Source organism: Ranitomeya imitator, chromosome 2, assembly GCF_032444005.1.
Source record: "Ranitomeya imitator isolate aRanImi1 chromosome 2, aRanImi1.pri, whole genome shotgun sequence".
Classification (NCBI taxonomy): domain Eukaryota; kingdom Metazoa; phylum Chordata; class Amphibia; order Anura; family Dendrobatidae; genus Ranitomeya; species Ranitomeya imitator.
In genome coordinates this window covers 737,983,534-738,003,554 of record NC_091283.1, presented here as the reverse complement: position 1 = coordinate 738,003,554, position 20,021 = coordinate 737,983,534, and the positions used below count along the sequence as shown (strand labels likewise).

The 20,021-nt window shown below is 41.3% G+C and overlaps 1 protein-coding gene across 1 annotated transcript in view; it reads right to left on the bottom strand.

Annotated features, from left to right (window-relative positions):
* Positions 1-20,021, bottom strand: part of CDH23 (cadherin related 23) — a 1,839,731-nt gene that overhangs the window by 539,926 nt on the left and 1,279,784 nt on the right. Inside the window, exons 23-25 of the mRNA XM_069753216.1 lie at positions 15,602-15,747; positions 14,078-14,297; positions 11,658-11,810 (exon numbers count right to left, since the gene is read on the bottom strand). Coding sequence (XP_069609317.1) covers positions 11,658-11,810; positions 14,078-14,297; positions 15,602-15,747 — 519 coding nt within the window. The remainder of the gene's footprint in view (positions 1-11,657; positions 11,811-14,077; positions 14,298-15,601; positions 15,748-20,021) is intronic.

Here is a 20,021-nt window from a genome sequence, read left to right as displayed (position 1 = left end):
AAGGGAGCCTATTCTAAAGATGATGCACAATAAAGCATGCAAACATTTTGCTGAAGACAAGCAGACTAAGGAAATGGCTTACTGGAATCATGTCTTATGGTCTGATGAGGCAAAGTGAAACCTTTTTCGGTCAGATGGTGTCAAGCGTGAGTGGAGGTAACCAGGTGAAGAGTACAAATACAAGTGTGTCTGGCCTATAGTCAAGCATGGTGGTAGGAGTGTCATTTTTCGTGGGCTGCATGAATGCTGTCTGTTGTGGGGAGCTACAGTTCATTGAGGAAACTATGAATGACAATATATACTGTGACATACTGAAGCAGAGCATGATCCCCTCCTTCCAGAAACTTGGCCGCAGGGCAGTATTCCAATATGTTAATGATTCCAAACACACCTCCAATGCAACCACTGCCTTGCTAAAGAAACTGAGGGTAAAGGTGCTTGACTGGAAAAGCATTTCTACAGACATAAACCCTATTGAGCATCTGTGCGGCATTCTCAAATGGAAGGTGTAGGAGCACAAGCTCTCCCACATCCACCAGTTCTGTGATGTCATCATGGAAGAGTGGAAGAGGATTTCAGTGGCAACCTGTGAAGCTCTAATAGACTCCATGCCCAAGTATGCCGATACCCCAAATATGGGGGAAAACTACTATTTGGACACGCGGTAGGGCTCAGAAGGGAAGCAGCATCGTTTGACTTTTTGAACGCAATAATGGCAGGAATCGAGAGCAAACACCATGATGTGTTTGGAGAGCTTGTCATGTGCCTAAACAGTGGAAACCTCCCACAAGTGACCCGATTTTGGAAACACACCTCAAAGATTTTATCCAAGGGTGTGGTGAAGATTTTGAATAAAAAGGTACTAAACCGAATTTAATAACATTAGTTTGTCATATTGAATGTGTCCTTATTATTGTTGAGTGCAAGTGCTCACTACTTGAGTTTGCATCGGGTCCTCGGGTATGCACTGAGTATCACGGGTGTTTCAGTGACATACTATAGTCCCCGCACTGCATGTTTTGAGGCTGTTAAAAATAAAAAAATTGAGGATTGACCATGTATGTCAGGCTATCTCTACATGCTTTTTGTCTGTCTAACAGCAGCAAAACAATCAGGGGGGAGATTTGAGCATGTCACTCGAGCACCCGCAATAATTGGTGCACACTCGAGCACCCCGATGCAGACTTAAGTAGTGAGCAATCAATAATAGTCGTCATATTGTCATAATTTTTTTTCTTACTTTTGAATAAACAATAACCCTAACTCTAACACTCAACCTCAACCCTAACCTCAAACCCTAACCTTAATCCTAATGGCAAGGAATGAAAGAATGAAATATAAATTATAAATCGAAAAAAAATTAATCGGACTAAGGAGATAACACATGGAGGGATAATATACTAATTAATGTCTTTTGATCACTCTGAAAGGTCTATCACAGTGATCACAAAAAGGAATGCGAAAAATGCCTACCGTTGCTGGGTCTCTGCCAGCAGAACTCGGTGGGTGCACTGCACATGCCACTTTTTTCAGGAAGAGGAGGCTGTGGGCTGGGAGACAGAGCAGGAGGGACTGGTGGATGGGTAAGGTGGGGGGGCACAGGGATATAATTTCTCTGTGTTCTGACATGTACATCATGTCAGAAGAGAGAAAAATGATTTTAACAGCGGGCACACTAGCAGAAAATCCAGCACTGATCGTGTTCTCCAGGGTCTCAGCTACCCTTGGAAGCTGAGATCGTGGAGATTTTCAGACTCTGGAGGGTGCTACATTATTATTCCCAATCGGCGTTTTAAAATGGCGATGAGGGAATAAGGTCCCATTGTGGCCACCATTTTAATGTGTATCGGTCGTCGTTCAGGGGTTTAACATTTACTTTAGCTTTACATAACACTTAGAAATTAAATGTCCTGTTTTTTTTTTTTTAAAGATGAATTATAATGGTTTGATAGAGATGCCACATAGCGGAAATACAAAAACCTTGGTAAACGCAGAGAGTGACAGAAATCAGATAGGTGAAGATGATTACAGAAATCTCTGAGTGTGCCATACAGAGCTCACTTCTGCAAGGCAGGGAAGAGATAAGCGAAAAGAAGAATAATTTTACAATTGCCGCTAGAGGGGGATACATAACCAGGAGTGCTTTCATGCACAGAATACCAAGTTAGTGTGATCTGAGTTTTAGATAGTGTGCGAGGAATGTAGCCTAAAAAATCTTGACAAAGATTAAGCGATATTAGCAGTAATGGAATAGTAATCTGCACTTAAGGGAAACACCAATGAGACAGTTTGTAAATTATACACTTTAGGCAATAGGAAATGGATCTTTGCATAATCTCTTTCATTAGCAATGCCTCAGATTTTGTACAACATTTTTGGACGTCAATTATTTTAAACTTTACAAATTCGTATATCATTTGTCCCCGTTCCAAAGGTCACCTGATCCAACAGTGTTGAATTTCGTTTTAACTGGGATAATGCCAGAAACTATGCTGTAGGAATATTCTGTAGGCCATTGGTCCTGGTTTGCCTAGAACTAGTACATGTTGTCACACGCAATACATTCCCACAGGGTGATACAACTAAATCCTAAACTTAGGGAAACAGAAGGAAGGGTGCTTTCTAAGAGTGCGTTCTCATGGGAATATGCAGCGGATATTTCTCTGCAGTATTTGAAAATCTCAAGAAATGTTATTCTCACAAAATGTGCAGCATAAGATGACACACAGTGCGAAGTTCAACAGCATGTCAATATTTCCCATATATGGATGCTTCTCACAAATTTAGAATATCATCAAAAAGTTATTTATTTCAGTTCTTCAATACAAAAAGTGAAACTCATATATTATATAGAGTCATTACAAACAGAGCATTTCAAGTGTTTATTTTTGTTTATGTTGATGATTATAGCTGTCAGCCAACAGAAACCCAAAAGTCATTATCTCAGTAAATTAGAATAATTAACAAAAAAAAAACACCTGCAAAGACTTCCTAAGCTTTTAAAAAGGTCCGTTAGCCTGTTTCACAATCATGGGGAAGACTGCTGACTTGACAGATGTCCAGAAGTCAGTCATTGACACACTCCACAAGGAGGGTAAGCCACAAAAGGTCATTGCTAAGAAAAAGCTGGCTGTTCACAGGGTGCTGTATCCAATCATATTAACCCCTTCACCCTTGGAGCTTTTTTTGGTTTTGCGCTTTCCCTTTTCGCTCCCCTCCTTCCCAAAGCCATAATGTTTATACTTTTCTGTCAATATGGCCATGTGATGGCTTATTGTTTGCGGGACGAGTTGTACTTTTGAAGGACTCCATTAGTTTTACCATGTCATGTCACTGGAAAATGGGAAAAAAAATCCAAGTGCGATGAAATTGCAAGAAAAAGTGCAATCCCACACTTGTTTTTTGTTTGACTTTTATGATAGGTTTCCTTAAATGCTAAAACTGACCTGCGACTATGATTCTCCAGGTGATTACAAGTTCATAGACACCAAACATGTCTAGGTTCTTTTCTATCTTAGGGGTGAAATAAAATTCCAAACTTTGCTAAAAAACAAATTGTGCAATGTTCTGATACCTGTAGCGTCTCCATTTTTCTTGATATCAGGTTGGGTGAGGGCTTATTTTTTGTGTACCGAGCTGACATTTTTAATGATACCATTTTGGTGCAGATACGTTCTTTTGATCGCCCATTATTGCATTTTAATGCAATATTGCGGCAACCAAAAAAATGTAATTTTGTCGTTTTGACTATTTTTTTGCTATGTCGTTTACTGATCAGTTTAATCCTTTTTTTATTGATAGATAAGTCAATTCTGAATGCGGCGATACCAAATATGTGTAGGTTTGATATTATTTTTATTGTTTTATTTTGAATGGGGCAAAAGGGGAGTGATTTGAACTTTTATATTTTTTTAATTTTTTTTCATATTTTTAAAAACTTTTTTTTAATTTTGGCATGCTTCAATAGCCTTCATGGGAGGCTAGAAGCTGCCACAACTCAATCGCTTCTGCTACATAGAGGCGATGCTCAGATCTCCCCTATGTAGTAGAATTGCAGCATTGCTATGAGCGCCGACCACAGGGTGGCGCTCATAGCAATTCGGCATCAACAACCATAGAGGTCTGCAGGAGCCCCGGGTTGTTATGCTGATGCACTGATGACCCCCGATCATGTAAAAGGGTCACCAGTGCACGCATTTCCAGCTGCACGGCCAGAAGCACTTATTAAATGCTGCTGTCAGAGTTTGACAGTAGCATATAACTAGTTAATAGGTGCAGGCAGAATCGCGATTCCTCCCGTGCCTATTGCAGGCACATGTCAGCTGTTGAAAACAGCTGACATGTCGCGGCTTTGATGTGGGCTCACCGCCGAGTTCATAGACACCTAACATGTCTATGTTATTTTTTATCTAAGTGGTGAAAAAAATTCCAAACTTTGCTTAAATAAAAATTATTGCGCAATTTTCCGTTACCCGTTGCGTCTACACATTTTGTGATTTGGGGTTGGGTGAGGGCTTATTTTTTGCATGCCGACCTGACGTTTTCAATAATACCATTTTGATGCAGAAACATTCTTTTGATCGCTCATTATTGCATTTTAATGCAATGTCGCGGCGACCAAAAAAAAAGTAATTATTTACTTTTTTCTCGCTACGCCATTTAGCGATCAAGTTAATCTTTTCTTATTGATAGATTGGGCGATTCTGAATATGACAATATCAAATATGTGTAGGTTTAATTTTTTTATTGTTTTATTTTGAATGGGGTGAAAGGGGAATGATATAAACTTTTATATATTTTCAATTTTTTTAGATTTTTAACCCCTTTACCACCAAGGGTGGTTTGCACGTTATGGACCGGGCCAATTTTTACAATTCTGACCACTGTCCCTTTATGAGGTTATAACTCTGGAACGCTTCAACGGATCCCAGTGATTCTGACATTGTTTTCTCGTGACATATTGTACTTCATGATAGTGGTAAAATTTCTTTGATATTACCTGCGTTTATTTGTGAAAAAAACGGAAACATGGCGAAAATTTTGAAAATTTCACAATTTTCCAACTTTGAATTTTTATGCAATTAAATCACAGAGATATGTCACACAAAATACTTAATAAGTAACATTTCCCACATGTCTACTTTACATCAGCACAATTTTGGAACCAAAATTTTTTTTTGTTAGGGAGTTATAAGGGATAAAAGTTGACCAGCAATTTCTCATTTTTAAAACACCATTTTATTTTAGGGACCACATCTCATTTGAAGTCATTTTGAGGGGACTATATGATAGAAAATACCCAAGTGTGACACCATTCTAAAAGCTGCACCCCTCAAGGTTCTCAAAACCACATTCAAGAAGTTTATTAACCCTTCAGGTGCTTCACAGCAGCAGAAGCAACATGGAAGGAAATAATGAACATTTAACTTTTTAGTCACAAAAATTATATTTTAGCAACAATTTCTTTGATTTCACAGGTGTTTCACAGGAATTTTTGGAATGTTTAAATAAAAATTAACATTTAACTTTTTTTCACAAAGAATTTACTTCAGCTCCAATTTGTTTTATTTTGCCAAGAGTTACAGGAGAAAATGAACCCCAAACCTTGTTGTACAATTTGTCCTGAGTACGCCGATACCCCATAAGTGGAGGTAAACCACTGTTTGGGCACATGACAGAACTTGGAAGCGAAGGAGCGCCATTTGACTTTTTAATGTAAAATTGACTGGAATTGAGATGGGACGCCATGTTGCGTTTGGAGAGCCACTGCTGTGTCTAAACATTGAAACCCCCCACAAGTGACACCATTTTGGAAAGTAGACCCCCTAAGGAACTTATCTAGAGGTGTGGTGAGCACTTTGACCCACCAAGTGCTTCACAGAAGTTTATAATGCAGAACCGTAAAAATAAAAAATAATTTTTGTGAAAAAAAAAATGATTTTTCGCCCCCAATTTTTTATTTTCCCAATGGTAAGAGAAGGAATTGGAACCAAAAAGTTGTTGCACAATTTGTCCTGAGTACTCTGATACCCCATATGTGGGGGTAAACCACTGTTTGGGTGCATGGGAGAGCTCGGAAGGGAAGGAGCGCCGTTTGACTTTTCAATGCAAAATTCACAGGAATTGAGATGATGCGCCATGTTGCGTTTGGAGAGCCACTGATGTGCCTAAATATTGAAACCCCCCACAAGTGACACCATTTTGGAAATAGACCCCCTAAGGAACTTATCTAGAGGTGTGGTGAGCACTTTGAACCACCAAGAGCTTCACAGAAGTTTATAATGCAGAGCCGTAAAAATAAAACAAATTTTTTTTCCCACAAATATTATTTTTTAGCCCCCAGTTTTGTATTTTTCCGAGGGTAACAGGAGAAATTGGACCCCAAAATTTGTTGTGCAATTTGTCCTGAGTGCGCTGATACCCCATATGTGGGGGGTAACCACCGTTTGGGCGCATGGGAAGGCTCGGAAGGGAAGGAGCGCCATTTGAAATACAGACTTAGATGGAATGGTCTGCAGGCGTCACATTGCGTTTGCAGAGCCCCTAATGTACCTAAACAGTAGAAACCCCCCACAAGTGACCCCATATTGGAAACCAGACCCCCCAAGGAACTTACCTAGATGTGTTGTGAGAACTTTGAGCCCCCAAGTGTTTCACTACAGTTTCTAACGCAGAGCCGTGAAAATAAAAAAAAAAATTCCCCCCAAAACTATTTTTTAGCTCCCAGTTTTGTATTTTCTCGAGGGTAACAGGAGAAATTGGACCCCAAAATTTGTTGTCCAATTTGTCCTGAGTGCGCTGATGCCCCATGTGTGGGGGGAACCACCGTTTGGGCGAATGGGAGGGCTCGGAAGGGAAGGAGCGCCATTTGGAATGCAGACTTAGATGGAATGGTCTGCAGGCGTCACATTGCGTTTGCAGAACCCCTAATGTACCTAAACAGTAGAAGCCCCCCACAAGTGACCCCATATTGGAAACTAGACCCCCCCACAAACTTATCTAGATGTGTTGTGAGAACTTTGAGCCCCCAAATGTTTCACTACAGTTTATAACGCAGAGCCGTGAAAATTAAAAACTCTTTTTTTTCCCACAAAACTTATTTTTTAGCCCCCAGTTTTGTATTTTCCCAAGGGTAACAGGAGAAATTGGACCCCAAAATTTGTTGTCCAATTTGTCCTGAGTACGCTGATACCCCATATGTTGGGGTAAACTCCTGTTTGGGCACACGGGAGCGCTCGGAAAGGAAGGAGCACTGTTTTACTTTTTCAACGCAGAATTGGCTGGAATTTGAGATCGGACGCCATGTCGCGTTTGGAGAGCCCCTGATGTGTCTAAACAGTGGAAACCCCCCAATTATAACTGAAACCCTAATCCAAACACACCCCTAACCCTAATTCCAACGGTAACCCTAACCACACCTCTAACCCAGACACACCCCTAACCCTAATCCCAACCCTATTCCCAACCGCAAATGTAATCCAAACCCTAACCCTAACTTTAGCCCCAACCCTAACTGTAGCCTTAACCCTAACTGTAGCCTTAACCCTAACTGTAGCCTTAACCCTAACTGTAGCCTTTACCCTAACTGTAGCCTTAACCCTAGCCCTAACCCTAACCCTAGCCCTAGCCCTAACCCTAGCCCTAACCCTAACCCTAGCCCTAACCCTAGCCCTAACCCTAACCCTAGCCCTAACCCTAACCCTAACCCTAGCCCTAACCCTAGCCCTAACCCTAACCCTAGCCCTAACCCTAACCCTAGCCCTAACCCTAATGGGAAAATGGAAATAAATACATTTTTTATATTTTTTTTATTTTTCCCTAACTAAGGGGGTAATGAAGGGGGGTTTGATTTACTTTTATAGCGAGTTTTTTAGCGGATTTTTATGATTGGCAGCCGTCACTCACTGAAAGACGCTTTTTATTGCAAAAAATATTTTTTGCGTTACCACATTTTGAGAGCTATAATTTTTTCATATTTTAGTCCACAGAGTCATGTGAGGTCTTGTTTTTTGCGGGACGAGTTGATGTTTTTATTGGTAACACTTTCGGGCACGTGACATTTTTTGATTGCTTTTTATTTCGATTTTTTTGAGGCAGAATTAGCAAAAACCAGCTATTCATGAATTTCTTTTGGGGGAGGCGTTTATACCGTTCCGCGTTTGGTAAAATTGATAAAGCAGTTTTATTCTTCGGGTCAGTACGATTACAGCGACACCTCATTTATATCATTTTTTTTATGTTTTGGCACTTTTATACGATAAAAACTATTTTATAGAAAAAATAATTATTTTTGTATCGCTTTAATCTGAGGACAATAACTTTTTTATTTTTTTGCTGACGTTGCTGTATCGCGGCTCGTTTTTTGCGGGACAAGATGACGCTTTCAGCAGTACCATGGTTATTTATATCTGTCTTTTTGATCGCGTGTTATTCCACTTTTTGTTCGGTGGTATGATAATAAAGTGTTGTTTTTTGCCTCGTTTTTTTTTTTTTTTTTCTTACGGTGTTTACTGAAGGGGTTAACTAGTGGGCCAGTTTCATAGGTCGGGTCGTTACGGACGCGGCAATACTAAATATGTGCACTTTTATTGTTTTGTTTTTTTTATTTAGATAAAGAAATGTATTTATAGGAATAATATTTTTTTTTTTTTTCATTATTTAGGATTTTTTTTTTTTACACACTTGTAAAAAATTTTTTTTACTTTTTTACTTTGTCCCAGGGGGGGACAATACAGATCGGTGATCTGCCAGTTTGCACAGCACTCTGACAGATCACCGATCTGTCTCAGAGCGCTGCAGCGTTACCAAGTGCCTGCTCTGAGCAGGCACTTGGAAAGCCACCTCCCTCCCTGCAGGACCCGGATCCATCTTGGATCCGGGATTTGCTGCAGGGAGGAAGGTAGGAGACTCCCGGAGCAACACGATCACATCGCGTTGCTGCGGGGGTCTCAGGGAAGCCCGCATGGAGCCCCCTCCCTGCGCGATGCTTCCCTGCACCACCAGCACATCGCGATCATGTTTGATCGCGGTGTGCCGGGGGTTAATGTGCCGGGGCGGTCCGTGACCGCTCCTGGCACATAGTGCCGGATGTCAGCTGCGATAAGCAGCTGACACCCGGCCACGATCGGCCGCGCTCCCCCCGTGAGCGCGGCCGATCGGCTATGACGTACTATTCCGTCCTTGGGAAGTAAAGCCCACCCCACATGGACGGAATAGTACGTCTAATGGCAGAAAGGGGTTAAACACATTTTTTTAACTTTTCCATGCTTCAATAGTCTCCATTGGAGGATAGAAGCTGGCACAACTCAATCGCTCTCTGCTACATAGAGGCGTTGCTCAGATCTTCCCTATGTAGTAGAATTGCAGCATTGCTATGAGAGCCGACAACAGGGTGGCGCTCATAGCAATCTGGCACTGACAACCATAGAGGTCTCAAGGGGACCTCTGATTGTCATTCTGACGAACCGATGACCCATGATGATCATGTGACAGGGGTCACTGGTGCGTGTATTTCCAGCCCGATGGCCGGAAGCGCGATTTAAATGCTGCTGTCAGAGTTTGACAGTGGCATTTAACTAGTTAATAGCCGCGGGTGGATTGTGACCCAAGATGTGCACCACCACATTATGGGTGTCAGGTCCGAGCATTCCTACATGAACAGTTTCCTGGAAAGTGCATTGGTCATCGTGGGTCAGTTGAATGGCCACCAAGGTCTCTCGATCTGACCCCCTTAGACTTTTATCTTTGGGGTTATCAGAAGGCAATTGTCTATGTTGTGAAGATACGAGATGTGCAGCATCTGAAACAATGGATATTGGAAGCCTGTGCTAGCCTTTCTTCTGCAGTGTTGCTATCAGAGTGTCAAGAGTGGAAGAAGAGGGTTGCATTGACAATCCAACACAATGGGCAGCACTTTGAACACATTTTATAAGTGGTCATAAACTTGTAAGAAACTCATGAAAGAATAAAGTTACGTTAAAACCAAGCACACTATTGTTTTTCTTGTGAAATTCTCAATAAGTTTGATGTGACACATGGCCCTCTTCCCATTGGAAAAATAAAGTTGGATCCAATATGGTCGCCTTCAAAATGGCCGCCATGGCCACCACCCATCTTGAAAAGTTTTTCCCCTCCCATATACTAATGTGCCACAAACAGGAAGTTGATATGACAAACCATTCCCATTTTATTTAGGTGTATCCATATAAATGGCCCACCCTGTAGATCACTCTGTTGGTAATGACTCTGTATAATATATGAGTTTCACTTTTTGTTTTGAAGAACTGAAATAAATTAGCTTTTTGATGATATTCTAATTTTGTGAGAAGCACCTGTATGTCCACGAGCACAAGGGGAGAAATGTGGGGCTTTCCCACATTGTATTCTCAACAATATTCCCGGCATACAGCTGCAGGAGGGTCTTCACGTGTGAACCTTCTCGGCTGTTTTGAGAGCACAGATAGGATTTGAAGCTTCTTCCAAATTTCCCTTGCAAAAAGCACACGTCCTCCAGCTTTGGAGCCTTCATAACAATGCCGTTATTGTGTCTTTCTGCAAATAGTTTTTTATCAGGAAACCAAAACATTTGCAGCAAACTGTGAAAAACCTTAGAACTTCAAAGTTCTTTTTTTTGTACTGGGACAACGGATTTTTTTACAACATTTTATCATTATTGGACTTTTGACTTGTTGTTATTTGTTTGTTAATTGTCTTTTAACTTATATGTTTTTTCTGGCAGTAAAATGACAAACCTGCCACATTGTACTATATAGTGTTAGTCAAACTGTCTGTTGCTGCAGCTGGCAAATTTTCTTAAGGTACCGTCACACTAAACGATATCGCTAGCGATCCGTGACGTTGCAGCGTCCTGGCTAGTGATATCGTTCAGTTTGACACACAGCAGCGATCAGGATCCTGCTGTGATGTCGTTGGTCGCTGCAGAAAGTCCAGCACTTTATTTCGTCGCTGGACTTCCTGCTGACATCGCTGAATCAGTGTGTGTGACGCCGATTCAGCGATGTCTTCGCTGGTAACCAAGGTAAACATCGGTTTACTAAGCGCAGGGCCGCGCTTAGTAACCCGATGTTTACCCTGGTTACCAGCGTAAAAGTAAAAAAAAACAAACACTACATACTTACCATCCGCTGTCTGTCCCTCTGCACTCTGCTTCTCTGCCCTGTGTAAGCACAGCGGATGGAAAGCAGAGCGGTGCATAATATGGTAAAACCAATGGTGTTGTTCAAAAGAACAACTTGTCCCGCAAAAAAAGCAAGTCCTCACATGGCCATATTGACAAAAAATAAAAAAGTTATGGCTCTGGGAAGAAGGGGAGCACAAAACAGAAAAGCAAAAACGAATAAGGGCTGTGGCGTGAAGGGGTTAGGCGTGGCGTGAAGAAGTGCCTTCTTTCACAGTGTCCTTTGAAGAGCTTGAAGCCTCTCTTTAGAAGTATAGTCAATAGTGAGCTGCTGTTTCAACAGCTGTGTCCAAGGTATTTTCACCAATTATCAGGTATTTGCTTCCACAACAAGAACTGTGATAGATAGCTGCCAAACATGGGCAAAACTAAATATTCATCATTCATCATTTAGATAAAAGAATAAAAGATAAACTTCAGAACATTTATAGTCCATAATTAAACTGCATTAATTAAATACCTGTTATGAAATAACTCAGTTCAGCATTTAATCCTGTATCGGCATCTGAGCAATTCAGACGTGCCACAATGTAGTCTCGGGGTACATTTTCCAACAGCGAAATGTTGTACAGAGCTGGGTAAAAAGTAGGGCTTTCATCGTTGATGTCCAGAACTAAAAAAAAAAAAGATTCAGAAACAATAGAAAAAAATTCTGACTACAACTTCATGAACATTTATCTCTCATTGGCAAGATTGGTCGATGTGCACGGAGCCTGTATGGCAGTCCACAGAGGATATATGGTTCCTTAGTACAGATCCATATGGGGTCCATGCCTTGATGTATAGGATCTGTAATGTATGTACAGAGATATTTTTTCATAAAATTACTGTCTGTGGGAGAATACAGAATCATCCACCATTTATACAGAGCTGTAAGAAGCTACCATAGAGTCTTTTGAAGCCTCAACCATATCTCTGGAAGAACCTCAACCATACCTTCCTGGAAGAATTTGTTTGGTACCAATCAGATGGGAAAAACAGGGATGTAACGATCATGGTTGCAGAGGGTGTGACTGTGACCAGACCCATGGGGAAGGGGAGCCTGCCGATACCAGTGCCAATTTCAGCTGGATGTGAGGCCGAGGATGCACATTCAGCTTAAAGCACCACTTGAGTGTTTTTTTTATTTCACCTCTGGAGTGGTGCTTTAAATCCAAGTCCCCCGCCCCCCGATCTTATACCCCACTGCCGGCATTTTCAACATGTTTTTGCCGCCTCTCTGGTCCATCTCTTGAAGTTTGTGACCTGCTGGCTGCTCCAGTGTTTCAAGAAGTGAGTTGGAGGTCACTAATCAATGTAAGTCTATGAGAGTCTCATTCTGGCTCTCATAGACTTGCATAGAGAGCTAGCTCCTGAGTTCCGGCCACTCAGAAGCGGCACTCACAAAATGGTGCCACAGGACCAGACCGCTGACAAAAAATGGTGAAGATGCCGACAGGTGAGTATATGACCAGAGGCAGAGGACTTACGCTTAACGTACCACTCCAGCAGTGAAAAAAAACAAACACTGGAGTCGTGATTTAAATGTATTCAAGCGCAGAGACCCTTTTAATGTATTCATTTAAAATAGTATACTATAGAATAGTATTAAATTTAAAAAATACATATAGGACTCACAAATTATTAAATTTAATACCATTCTATGGTATACTATTTTAAATGAATACATTAAAAGTAAATTTTTAACTAATTAATCACACCCTGCTTTTTGTACAATATTTTTTGATTGGTTGTCACAGCTTTCCAAAGCGCAGAGACCCACCAACTCCCTGTACTGCAATATATGCCGCCAGCCAGTCAGAGATTGGCAACAGATGACAGCTTGTCCGTGGTATGCAGCTCAAGGCAGTGAAATCATGCGCTGCCTGTGCCAGCATGTCAAAGTCAGCAGACAGCTTCTGCGCTGGCTATAGAGGAGGAGGCTGCACATCATGGGAGCTGTGAAAGGTAAGAAAGAATGATTGTTTACTTTTAAAATGTGCTGGAGAAGAACGGAAGAGGCTCAAAGGTGCATTGTACCAAGTTGAGGGACATTAGCAGGAAGGGGCAGAGCATGGAGGGCATTGTAATTGGATGGAGCACAGGTTGCGAGGAATTATTACTGTAAGGGTCCAGGATGGGACATTATTACTGTAAGTTTCCCAGGATGGTGGACATTATCGGATCTGGCCCATGATGGGGAAATTATTAAATAAAGGGCCCGAGACTGGGGACATTATTACATGATGGAAAACATTATACCAGAAAGACATTGATGGATCATGGGGCCCAGAATGGGGGGCATTATCACTGGAAGGGGCCAGGAAGGGGGAAATTATTCCTTGAAGGGGCCTAAAGTAGGGGGTCATTATTATAAGAAAGAGCCAGGATTGGGGAGATTATTACAGGATGGAGCCAGGATGAGGGACATTATTACATGGGGGTGAATATGCATTTCTTTATAGGATCTAGAAAACTACATGAGCTCATACATTTGACGAACAAGGTGATGAAGGCCCATCAAACTCTAATTATGCCACTGTGCAGAACAACAACTTGACAAATATCAGGATATTGGTCGAAACGTTGAATTTGCTTGTGGATTTTCTTTAATTTGTTACTTGCGTACCAAATTATGAGACTTTGGTTTGGATGACAGTGTACATGCTATAACTGTAACAAATGCAATAGCCATATACTATCTGATGTTAAAGAAAGAACGAGATGGGTAAGCTATTGTTACAAATCTATATCTCCAATTGTATTGCAGCATATATTACAGATAGGGAATACATTAAATTTCAGAAGGTATTCATTAAAATTGAGTATAAAACTATAAGTATAAATCCAACTGAAACTTAATCTATGCATAATTGATGAATAAGGGAAAAAGAAGATTACCACGAACTGTAAGAGTACTGGTAGAACTTTTAGATGGAGATCCTCCATCACTGGCTACTACCCGGAGGTAATATTCTGCAATTGTCTCTCTGTCTAGAACAGCTGTAGATGTGACCAGTCCACTTGTACTGTTTATAACGAAGTCCATTCGTGGCATTCCAACCTGCATTCGGTATGTTACTTGACCATTTAGTCCTTCATCTAGGTCAATAGCCACAACCTGTTGTTTAGGTAATCGGAAAGAAAAAAAAATGCTTATTTAGTTAAATTTGTTAAAAAGCATCTTTTTAACATGAATTTTAGGCTACTTTCACACTAGCGTTTTCTGCAATCCATCACAATGCGTCGTTTTGCAGAAAAAACGCATCCTGCAAAAGTGCTTGCAGGATGCGTTTTTTCCCCATAGACTTGTATTGACGACGCATTTGCGACGGATTGCCACACGTCGCATCCGTCGAGCGACGGATGCGTCGTGCTTTTGCAGACCGTCGGGAGCAAAAAACGCTACATGTAACGTTTTTTGCTCCTGACGGACCGCTTTTTCCGACTGCGCATGTGCGGCCGGAGCTCCGCCCCCACCTCCCCGCACCTTACAATGGGGCAGCGGATGCGCTGGAGAAATGCATCCGCTGCCTCCATTGTGCAGTACGTTAAACGCTAGCGTCGGAATCTCTCCCCGACGCATTGCGACGAGGAGATTCCGACGCTAGTGTGAAAGTAGCCTTATATGAGTAAGAATCAACCAATATTCACTTAAGTGCATTTTCACTGCTTGACACAAGACAGGTCTTTACCAAATTAACAAGTCCCTTTCCGTGTTATATAGCAGTAAATTGCAGGTCCAATGTCTTGTCAGAAACTTGTATACAAGGTTATTACCCAATTATGTATTTAAGAGGGTTGATCTGGGGTAGAGTCCCCATTGAATGGTTATGTACAGCAATGTTGCTTCAGAGATACACATGACCTCAGTGTCCTAACATGACCTTCAGCATTTCTGGACTGGTCTCATATTGAGCACATGTGACACACCATTTATTATTAGTAATTGTAAAAGGAGCTGCCAGCAGTAGATCTTGTTGATTTGCTCAAGTGCATTTAATATGGTAGCACATTCCTCAGACAGCCATTAATAACTTCATTGACAGCAGCCAAGGCAGTAAGTGTGGGGATATAAAGCAAGAGGTGCTCATACTCAATACTGAATAATTTGAGATGTTTTGAAAATTTTGTTTCCGTATTTTCACTATTTGCATATCAGTAACATGTCTATCCATCCTGTGGTTTCCATAATTCCACAATTTTTCCCTCTGGGTGTTACAATTTCAATGTTGAGGAATGTATATTCATCTAATTATTCTAAATGTGTAGTTCAAAAATGTCCAAATACAAAGCATGTAAGAAAAATGGTCTTTAAATTCATGTCAGCTACAGCAGGTCTGCTTTTTGATCTCTTGCAGACGTACATTCATTTTTCACTGCAATAGAAATATTTAGTTCCTTGGAACATACAGACATGATTACCTGGAATACAGATGCTCCGGCAGGCGTTCCCTCCAGGATCTCTGCGATGAATGGCAAATTCTGAAATGTAGGGTCATTATCATTAAGATCCAGCAAATTTACAAAAACTGTCGCACTGCTTGTGGCTCGGAGCGGAGGCCTTCCACCTGCCAAGGAAAGAGGAGACTACATTTATAACTTGTAAAGTGAGAGCAGAGAAAAGTCTGTGCATGCTGAAGTACCCTCATCACTGGTGAGGACAGCACGGTTTTGTTATTGTTGGTTTTACATTTAGAAACTGCTGCTAAACGAGGCTCAATATTTGCTTTAGGGCACCCTGTCACATTACTGGATCTGCTGAGGAATTTACTCCCTATATCTGATCACTCACTCGCTCTTGTCACCTGCATGTTAAAAACATCTCCAGAATCCGACCTTTTCTCACCGTTGAAACGGCTAAGACTCTTACCATCGCTCTTATTCATTCTCGTCTGGACTACTGCAACTCTCTTCTGATCGGTCTCCCTCTTACCAAACTTTCTCCTCTCCAATCCATCTTGAGTGCGGCAGCCAGGGTCATATTTCTGTCCAGCCGCTTCACCAATGCCTCCATCTTGTGCCAGTCATTACACTGGCTTCCCATTCACTACAGGGTCCAGTATAAACTCATCTCTCTCACCCACAAAGCTCTCCACAGTTCTGCACTGCCTTATATCTCTTCTCTCATCTCCGTCTATCGCCCTACACGTGCCCTCCGTTCTACAAATGACCTAAGACTAACATCCCCCGTAATCCGAGCCTAGCATCTCCATCTCCAAGACTTCTCTTGTGCTGCGCCAGCTCTCTGGAATGCACTTCCCCAGACGATCAGACTGATACCTAGCCCCGACCTATTCAAGCACGCTTTAAAAACCAATCTCTTCAAACAAGCCTACCACATCAACTACTCAGTAAACTAACTTTGCCCTGTTCCCTCCTTCCAAATATTATTCTGAATCTGCACCCTACTATTCATCTGTCTCCACACCCTCCATGCACACGATAACTGCACTTGATACTTGACTATTGCCCTTAAACACATGGGCTGATGACCGGATCATGCAGCTTTATATGAAAATCCCTATTTATTATAATTGCCAGACCTGAAATAACAAGCACTTTTCACCTATTGTGTCCCCTCATTTCCTTGTAGATTGTAAGCTTGCGATGTCACTGTTTAAATTGTCTTAACTTGTACTGAATGTATTGTCTGTACATGTCCCTGCTTAATTGTAAAGTGCTGCGGAATATGTTGGTGCTATATAAATAAAAATTATTATTATTATTATATAGGGGCAAAAACACAGAAGTCTGGGGTAACAAAGACAGCATAAACTGACCTGTCAAATCAATTTGTGTGGGATTTTCTTTTGCGCTGTACTATAATACACAGCAAACAATCCACTTAATATTCACCCTATATTTCCAGCCATCGTGCAGAAGGCGTGACAAAATTGAGTGTACTTCCTTTCAGTCATAGAGGCGTACTGAAGTGACTTCAATCACCGTTCTGTACACAGCAGAATTGAGCGGCGGCTATAAGCACTCCCTGGCACTTTGATTGACAGCTCACACAAATGTCAAGCTGTCAATCAAAGTGCTGTGGTGTACTTACAGCCTCTGGCCACTGTGAACGGTGACTGAAGCCTCTCTGACATGCCTCTGTGTCTACTGCAGCTCACAGGAGAAATAAAGTGCATTTCTTCTGGTAGCCACACTTTTACCCCTTCGTTACAGGGCCAATTTCAATTTTTGTTTTTTCCTCTTTTTCTTCCCAGAGCTATAATAACTCTTTTATTTTTTTTTGTCCACATAGACATATGATGGCTTGTTTTTTGCAGGATAATGTGCACTTTTGAATGACACCATACATTTTACTACATGGTATACTGGAAAACAGGAAAAATTCCAGATGGGGAGAAAATGTGAAAAAAAGGCAATTCTGACATTGATTTTCAGCAATTGTTTTTGTAAGGTACATTTTGTGGTATAAATTACCTTGCAATATGATTATGCTCATCAGTACAATTACCAAATATGTCTAGTTTTTTATTGTTTGCAAAAAAAAAATGTTTGCGTTGCATCGTCATTTTCAAAGTCCCATAACTTTTATTTTTTTGTCAATGGAGCTGTGTGAGGGCTTATTTTTTGTGGGACAGGACAACATTTTTATTGATACCATTTTGAGATAGATGTGATTTTTTTTCGTTTGTTGCATAATTTTTTTATGGAATTGCAGCAACCAAAAATATGTCATTGTCAATGTTGTTTATGGCTTTTAACGATTGGGTTAATTATTTTTATATTTTGATAAATTGGACTTTTCTGAACGCAGTGAAACCACATATTTGTACTTTTAATTTTTTTTTATATATTTATTTTAATGGGGCAAAAGGGGCGGTGATTTCAACTTTTATGGGGTTTTTTCAGAATTTTTAAAACATTTTATTTTTACTTTTTGCTGCTCCTGTTAGTTGCCTTAGGCCGGGGTCACACTTGCGAGTGTGATGCGAGAAACTCGTGCAAGAGTCTTGCATCAATACCCGGCACTGCCGCAGCACTCGGGACCGGAGCGTTCAGCTGCATGTATTTCTATACAGCTGAACACTCTAGTCCTGAGTGCTGCAGCAGTGCCGGGTATAGATGCGCGGGTTTCTCGCGTCACACTCGCAAGTGTGATCCCAGCCTCAATCGTCTGATCGCTTTTGCTATATACTGTGATGCCACAGCACCACTACATGTAGTAAAAATCATGGTCTACTTTGAAGACTGACTACAGGTAGAGTTTCAAGGAAGCTCCATAATGAAAAGCACGGGGGTCTTTGTCAGATCCCTGGCTTTCATAGCAACCCATCAATATCCCGCGATCACAGGCTCACCAATGGACATATGGAATAGCATGCCCCTTACTGGCACGTGTCGAATGTCGCTGTCAGAGGTGAGAGCAGCATTTAACAGTCTAAAAATCCTAGGTGGACTCCGCTTCACCTGCAATTATTAGAGGCAGGTCCTGGCAAAAATCCAGAGCCATGACTTCTGAATATGGATAGGGCTCACCCGTTTCCGACTTGCCCTGTACATATACGGCGGATGTCGTGAAGCGATTAAATAAGGGGACTGGACAACGTTGGTTAACCTGCAGCTTAATCCGATATCAGTAGATTAATAGCATTTGAGGACCTTGCAGATTCCCTGTGAATGTGTCAAAATATAATCAGAATGTCAGAGGATATATTCCCACATTACAGTAAATTCAAACATTTTTTAGGCCTCTTTCACACATCAGTGTCTCCGGTATGTGTGGTGACAGTTTTCACACGTACTGGAGACACTGACACACATATCTGTGTGTCAGTGTGCTCCACAGGTTGACATGTCCATTTTTGTGCATCTGCACGGATCACACGGACCCATACAAGTCAGTGGGTCCGTGTAAACACGCTCTACACACGGATAGCGTCCATGTGCCATCCATGTGCATTTTTAAAGTCATAGGGTTAAAATTGAAACAAATTGCTTCAATAAATGGACACGGACGCACAGACAGCACACGGATGCCACATGGACAGTACACACGGACACACAGACAGCACACGGATGCCACATGGATGGTACACATAGACACACAGACAGCACACGGATGCCACATGGATGGTACACATAGACACACAGACAGCACACGGATGCCACATGGATGGTACACATAGACACACAGATAGCACACGGATGCCACATGGATGAGACAAACGGACATACAGACACATGGACACAGATATCTCTGGTAGCATTTTTTCCAGTAACAAAAATATTAAGACATGTGAAACCGGTCTTACATGGATTTTTAAGTTGATTGGCTTTAACCCCCTAACCCCCGGAGCTTGTTTCGGTTTTACTTTTTTGTTTTTCGCTCTCCCCCTTCCCAGAGCCATAACTTTTTTTCATTTTTCCGTCAGTATGGCCTTGTGAAGGCTTATTTTTTGTGGGACGAGTTGTAATTTTTACCGACATAATTGGTTTTACTGTATCATGTATTAGAAAACGGGAAAAAAAATCCAAGTGTGGTGAAATTGCAAAAAAAGTGCAATCCCACACTTGTGTTTTGTTTGGCTTTTTTTCTAGGTTCACTAAATGCCTAAACTGACCTGACATTATGATTGTCCAGGTCATTACAAGTTCACAGACACCAAACATGTTTAGGTTCTTTTATATCTAAGTGGTGAAAAAAACTTTACTTAAAAAAAAATTGCGCAATTTTCCGATATCCGGAGCGTCTCCATTTTTCGAGATCTGGGATTGGGTGAGGGCTTATTTTTTGCGTGCCAAGCTTACATTTGTAATTATATCATTTTGGTGCAGATACATTTTTTGATCGCCCGTTATTGCATTTTAATTCAATGTTGCG